The 7,387-nt window shown below is 39.9% G+C and overlaps 1 protein-coding gene across 1 annotated transcript in view; it reads right to left on the bottom strand.

Annotated features, from left to right (window-relative positions):
* Positions 1-317: 317 nt before the first annotated feature.
* LOC107692490 (dapper homolog 3-like) overlaps positions 318-7,387 on the bottom strand; it is a 10,682-nt gene continuing 3,612 nt past the window's right edge. The window contains exons 2-4 of the mRNA XM_016491572.1: positions 4,382-4,517; positions 3,850-3,942; positions 318-2,349 (exon numbers count right to left, since the gene is read on the bottom strand). Coding sequence (XP_016347058.1) covers positions 1,034-2,349; positions 3,850-3,942; positions 4,382-4,517 — 1,545 coding nt within the window. The 3' untranslated portion in view covers positions 318-1,033. The remainder of the gene's footprint in view (positions 2,350-3,849; positions 3,943-4,381; positions 4,518-7,387) is intronic.

Below are 7,387 nucleotides of genomic sequence, written 5' to 3'. Positions count from 1 at the left end.
GCTCGAGGTCCTTTCCTAATCTTGTTTACCTCTCTCTTCTCACATTGCCTCCTTCCTCTATTTCATTGTCTTGTCTATAATCAAGAAAACGATCTTAACATGGCTTTATTTAGTAGGGCAAAGCTGAAATATATAGCAGTATTGTTGAAAAGATAAGAGATTTATGAGCATGCCGTAGAACTTGAAGCTGAAGAAAGTGATTTATAAACATTACAGGCCCACAGTAAATTATGTGATTTACTCACCTTCATGTCGTTTCAAACCTGTATGACTTTCATTATGATTAATGCAGAACAAATATTTTAAAGAATGTTGGTGATCAAACAGTTTTGGTGACCATTGACTTTGGACAAAGTTGTATGGATAAAATACAATGTGATCCTTTTGTGCTCCAAAAAGAAAGTCACACAGGTTTGGAACGACATGAGGGTGAGTAAATGATGCCAAAATATTCATTTTTGGACAAACTAATCCATAAACACATACAGTAGGCCTATTAAATACAAAACCATATAATCTTGTAATGGGTTTGGTGTGCTTAGTGGGTTTGCGTCTTGTCGTTGCGTCTCATCAAATCTTTTATTAACAAGAAGAAAGATACAATAATCCCAGAGGCTGGACTTATAAACAAGTGTAAATCTGGTTTAAGTCTGACATCACGTCACAGTTTCCGAGTCCAAACGCTCTATCAGATCCCAAAAGCAAGCAACAAACGGTGCTAATATACACCCAGAGTGTGCTGCAGAACTACTGAAAAACCATGATCCTAACCTCAAACATTTCTTCTAAATAATTAAAATATTGGTATCCATAACTCTGTGAGGCCGGAGATTGTACACTGTGAGTTTTTAAAAGCTTAGCTTAAAGGCGTGCTATAAATGAGTACTCATAAATAGCCATTGGTTCAGTATTCAGGAGTAAAGTCTTGGACCCAGAATCAGTATTCAGTACGCCACATATAATGTAAGAGTATTACATAAAGCTCTCAAATGAATTTTAAAGTATAAATAGGCAGAGATGTTCATGGCCAGACTCAGACCGTGGTCATGAGTTTGAGGGAGCCTGAACGAAATCGCATGATCTTCTTTTTGAGCGCATGCGAGGCTTTTATCTTGACCACGGCATTGGAGGGATTCTGCGAAGAAGAGGGGGACGAGGGCAAGCGAGGGGGCAGTTGCTGAGGCCAGACCAGCCCTCCGCTCTCATCTGAGTCACTGGACACCGAACTGGTTCCTGGAGAGAAAGTCTCGCTCAGACTGGAGTCGGACCCTTCAGTCGTTGCAGTAGTGGCCTCTTGGTCCTGCTCCATGAACTGAACACTAGTGCGTTTGGCGGGTAACTGATTTAGTCTGAAATCGTGCATGTCTTCTCTGAATATCCCCTCATCTTCTTCTTGACTGAGGTCTGCCGAGGAGCACCACAGCCGCTGATTAGATGGATAAAATTCGTCACTATGATGCCTGCCCATGTCCTGTCCCACCGTATAGTATTTGTGCTCTGGTTGGGCGGTCCATCCTTGAGAGACGCAACTGTCCTCTGACCGAGAGCGGATGGTCGACTTGGTTTGTCTTTCTCCTAGAGTTGTCCACCTTTCCTCTGGACTCCTTCTGGCTAGGGACTGAAGAAGGGCCCACTTTTGGGATGGAGTGGGCTGGTGTTGCTCACGGGACTCAGGAGTCGACAACGTAGGTACGCAGGTGTGATTGCAGCAGGTGTGAATGTGGGGTTTCATGGTGTCTGACATTGTGGGACGGCGTTCGATGTAAACCGGTTGATGCCGAGGGGAGTCGTTGCTGCTGGTGTGGACTTCTTCGACTCCATACTGATCCATTTCCAAGGAGGATTCTGGCTCCTCACTGCTTAGGGAAGTTGGTCCAGCTTGGGCACTGGGAAGGTTCATGTAATATCCATCTTGGGATTCACGCTCATTCTCTTCCTCAGAGAGAGTTGCCCATTCCTGCCATTCCGATTGGTCAAGCTGTGGGTAACTGGGTGGGTATGTGTGTAAGTCATGCCACTGATTGGGATCAGAGTTGAGTTCTTCTGTAGATCTGAGGTGTCGTCGCTGTAGGAGTCCCAGGATGTACGTCTCCACACGCATTGCCTGCTGGATGTCTTCTTCTGTTGGGCCGTCTTCTATCTTCACTGCAGGATCTGCCTCAGCATCAGAAGTGAGGCTTTCATCAGCTATCTGATCTGTAACCCACTGAGGACTTTCTTCATCTTCTTCTTCCTCCTCTATTCCCTCGGCAATACCCTCCAGTGGGGGGTACGGGGCAGAAAATGAGCGGGGCATGGTGGCATGTACTGTGGGCTCCATATGACCCTCCCAGTCCAGCATGTAGGCATCTGTCAGCAGGTGAGAAATAAATGATTTATGAGAAATAAAACTATTTCTTAACACCAGGGGTTTTCAAAATTTCTGATACCAAGGATGCACAAGTATGATTATCCCCTTGCAAAGGACAGCCTTTCTTAGGCCCTGTCCACACGAACGTGGTTATTTTTAAAACCGCAGCTTTTTCTACGCGGTTTGGCCGTTCGTCCACACGAACATTTTTGAAAACTCCTGCCAGGGTGAAGATTAAAAAAATAAAATACAATTTTTTGGCTTGTGACGTCGGAACATGCGCCGTTATCTCCACCTACTGGAAACTTTTTCAGGCTTCTGATTGGCCAACATGGCTTTACGGTTGAGATTATATCGCCACCTGTTTGTTTGGCATGCTCTTGACAGTGCTTCATAGCATGCGTTTGCGTTTTCATGTGGACGGAGATTTTTTTTAAAACTGAAGAAGGAAAACCTCCTTTTTATAATACTTTTATATTATAAAAAAAGTATATAATATAAATATATATAAATAAATACTTTTTTTTATAATACTTATAAAAACAATTTTTTATAAGTATTATAAAAATACCCGTGTACGTGTGGACATGGCCTTAAAAGGCAGCTAAGGCCAGTGGTGCCCAAACCTGCTCCTGGAGATCTACCTACCTGCAGAGTTCAGTTCCAACCCTGCTTCAGCACACCTGCCTGTAATGATCAAGTGCTCCTGAAGATCTTAATTAGCTGGTTAAGCTGTGTTTAATCAGGGTTGGAGCTGAACTTTGCAGGAAGGTAGATCTCCAGGAACATGGTTGGGCACTGGCCTAGTCCATACGAATTGTAATTATCAAGTGCTCCTGAAGATCTTAATTAGCTGGTTAAGCCGTGTTTGATCAGGGTTGGAGCTGAACTTTGCAGGAGGGTAGATCTCCAGGAACAGGGCTGGGCACCACTGGCTAAGACTATATCTGGGTTGCCAAATGCAGTTTTCCAGTGGAATTGGGGTACTGTTAAGCTGTTTTCCTGAGGGTTAAAGGTTTATAATTGCCTGAAAGGCTTGTATTTAAATATTTTACCCATTTTATAGTCTACCAATGATAAAGCTGTGCCAGATGATGGGTTTTGTGAAAGAGGGGCACTGGTAGGAAGCCTCTAAGCTCCTGAGAGCTCTATTATGAAAACAGACTGTTTATGATTACTGCTATATAGTGATCAGAATAACGAGATAATAAGTCATCAAATGCGAGATAAAAGCAAATATTCTACTATATATTGATAACACTGACTGTAAAATATGTATTTTAGGCTGGGAACTTTTGAATTTTGATATTTGGGATAGGGCTATTATTGGTTGACTATTGGCTATTGGGGTAGCCATTGGGGTGTTTTGATTACCAGACCTGGCAACCCTGGCTTATGTTTTATTGCAGGAACTTTTATACAGTGAGGGAAAGAAAGTAAGAATGATATTATCAAGACCACGAGTTTAGGTGTAAAATATGATTAAAGGAAACACTAACCCACAGATCTGGGCCTGTGACAGGACACACTGAGGTTTGGGGAGGAACAGGAACGCAGCGGAGGAGACAGACTTTCACTTTGCTCATAAAACCCTGAGGGATAAGATAAATCGAAAAATTATTTCCATTTATCATTTATTAGCTTTCATTGTTTTATTCACAATATCTGGATGTATGTTTCCATAATTGATTTGTCAACTATTACTAAATAACTTTATATGATGGCAACACATTTTCTAACACAAATGCCAGATCGTTGCATAACTAGATGTGCACAATATATCTGTGACTAAACTGGTAAATGATCAGTATCATCCTGATTATGTTGGTGCTGGAAGCAGATAAAGAGATCAGAGCTTTAATAGGAACACAAAACAAAATACAGCAGCCTGATTTTTATATATTGGCCATCTTATCTATTATATTATCAACTATAACAAAAAAATAAATAAAAATAAGTATCTGACATCAGTATTGGCCAACAGTTTTGCAAAACACTATAAGGAATAAATAATCATAGAGTGGTGGAGACCTGAGCTTGAAGCACTGGGACAGTCCAAATCTTCCTCTGTATACTGCTCACATGCGAGTCCTGCATCCAACCTCAGCTCACTGAGCTGCTGTTGCAGTGCCAGCATCAGCTGGCTGGGGGCGCCCTGGAGTCGGTTCTGCAGGGTACCACACAACAGTCAATACTGAAGGCAACTGGAAAAGATTTAAATTAATGCATTTAGCAGACACTTTTGCAATCAAGGTATACATTTGATCAGTTCATGCACTTCCTGAGAGTCAAACCTGTAATCTTGGAATTGGGAGCGCTAATGTGTTACTGTCTGAGCTACAGGAATGCAATAACACAATACAAATACAATAACGGGCATATAAATACATGCATAAACATACTACATTAGCCGAGTGTGCATCAGCATAATATGGGACATTTTACACTTAGGGGTCTGCCCCAGATTGCCGTTACTCCTCTTCACCCTCACTGCATAAAACACGGGTTTGTAAAAGGTTGGAAATCAGTGATTTTTACAGCCCCATGAACTGGTTCCTTGTATAAATGAAAAATAGTAATGATGTGTAGTACATTAACATTAGAATAATTAGAATTTGTGTGACAACAAACAGATATAAGGAGGCTTGGAAAGACGGCTTCAAGCATGTAGCACGTGTTTTTGTGTGCATGTAACCTGTGTAGTGTGTGCTCGTGCGCACCACTGCCAGTAGTTATGTAAGCCAACGGCAAATGCACCAAACCTGGAACATTAATAATTGACCAAATATGGGAGAGATACTGTAGCACATGCTATTTTTTGATCCTGTGTTTCTGGTTTTGTTTCAGGACCTAGTTTCATGCTCTCAGCGGCTAATAATTTAACTATCAAAACACACTGTGGTTGGCACCATGTCGCAAGACAACCTGTGTTTAATGACGTCTGAGTCTGGGGTTTATTTCATGGTTTAGTTTGTCCAGATTTTGTCCAGGCATCACAGTATGTTCTACACCTGCCCTGAATCACCACTCAGAGTGTATTTTGGGTTTTTTGTTATATTTTGCTGGTGAATGACGCAAAGGTGGTTTAGTTTGGCTCATTATTTTAACCGCTTTCTCTATTTACAGTTCAGTGTTTTTCCTCTACTTGTTATTTTCCATAATAAAGGGTATAATGATGACAAAACCAATGCCTGGGTGCATGGATCCAAGACAGATGTGAGAAACAGACTGGCGAGAATGAAAAGATTTTAGTTAATGCATTTCATATTCAGCATACTATTTTTCATTGGATTTACAACAATTTCGGTTGAGTCAGGTTATGTTTAAGATATGTTTGGAATAGTTTGGGTTTATGTAACATGGAGGCTTGCCAATGTGTATACTTGATTCTACATTTTTTTTTTTTTTTTTTTTTTTAAATCAGGTTGAAATCAAAGCATCAAATATGATCCATAAGGCTTTTGAGGAATGTTAATGTGTTCATCTCTCACTCATCATTGTAGTGCATTGGATTAGCCTATATGTTTTGCACCCTACAATAAAAAAACTACAAAGCTTTGATAATAAAACTATCAAAAAATTCAATAAATAAATAAGCATTTGAATATCATTTTACTAAGACATATTATTGGGAGTGACATCTAATATTTATATGCATTCTATGCAAGTAGTCTGTTATATTGTTATAAAAACTTGATTTACATTACAAGCTATCAAAATTTCATCTTACTTTTTGGCCATAAAAAATATGAGGACTTTGAATAAAATAGTTTTTCTTCTCTCCTTGAGTGTGAAATCCATATTGTCATTTATAAAATGCCATAAACGCATAATTTAATGTCAAATGTTTTTTAAAGATTTTTTTCCCTAAAAGTTCAATTAATTTAAAAATAATTTTAAAAATAAAATAAAATATTTTTTTTACTATTATATCATATGTCAGACTTAGCAAGGTTGAACTGATCCTTTAAGTGTGTAAAATTAATTTTATTTTACTTTCTTTTTCAGTTGCATTGTTTAAACAAACAAACAAATAAATGAAGTTTAGAATCAACCTGCCTTAGTCAGTGCTAAGTAATGACCGTTGATTCTGTTTGTGAAAAGTATGATATTAAGTCTATCACCTTTTAATGTTTTATTCTCTACATTATCCAATTTTCCATCTATTAGTAGGCCTAAAGGCACCTACTCACAAGAGAAAGTAGAGCATTTGATGATGCGACTGCATTAGGTTCATTTTAAGTATGTGGAAAGAGCCGAGTCAGTGTAAAATCAAGTGGGAATACAGCCAATTGGAATTCAAAGAGCAGAAGCCTCTCTGAAATTCTATTTGGACATTGGACGACTGCATCAGAGCTAAGTTAAAATTTTCTGAGATTTGAGACAAATTCTTGTGTTTTCCCCTACATTCCTGCAACAAACCATTTCCTTTGAAATCAGCACAGAAGTATGTCTATTTTTCAAGACTAAAATAAGACTTAAAAGAACATTATAATTGTTCTTAGAATCGCTCATATAAAACCATGGCAACGTGGTTTAGCTGAGGTCAAAGCTCAAGCACATGAGAAAAATGACAAGTTTAGAACTGAAAAACAGAGGAGGAGGACAGCGAGAGTGGAGCAAGTCTGCCAGATGTGAACAAAGACCACAAGCAAACACCGCACTGAAAACATGATCCAGTCGTGATGATTTTAAAGCTAATATTGGCTATTCTCTGTGAAGTCTATGACTCAACCTCGTCTCATGTTCCCTTGGAGATCTTTGATGCAGCTTCACGATTAACCGTCGTGAGATGGCATGACGGATCACCTGATTCTGTGTCTCACCCTCAAAGGCCTGATGCACAAAAGCACGCAGAAGGCAGCAGTCTATTTGATTATCAGAGAAACAGACAGGACCTGAGGGAGATCAGGCTGCATGTGTACTCTCATTATCTGGCTGCCGTGAGCGCCTTGCCTTTAATGTGCCAAAATGGGACACAACCAGCAGCCCCATCACACACACACACACACACACACACACACACACACACACTGT

The sequence above is a fragment of the Sinocyclocheilus anshuiensis genome, unplaced genomic scaffold, assembly GCF_001515605.1.
Source record: "Sinocyclocheilus anshuiensis isolate Anshui unplaced genomic scaffold, SAMN03320099.WGS_v1.1 scaffold1082, whole genome shotgun sequence".
Classification (NCBI taxonomy): Eukaryota; Metazoa; Chordata; class Actinopteri; order Cypriniformes; family Cyprinidae; genus Sinocyclocheilus; species Sinocyclocheilus anshuiensis.
Note: the sequence above shows the minus strand (reverse complement) of the source record. Positions and strands in the feature narration are given on the sequence as shown.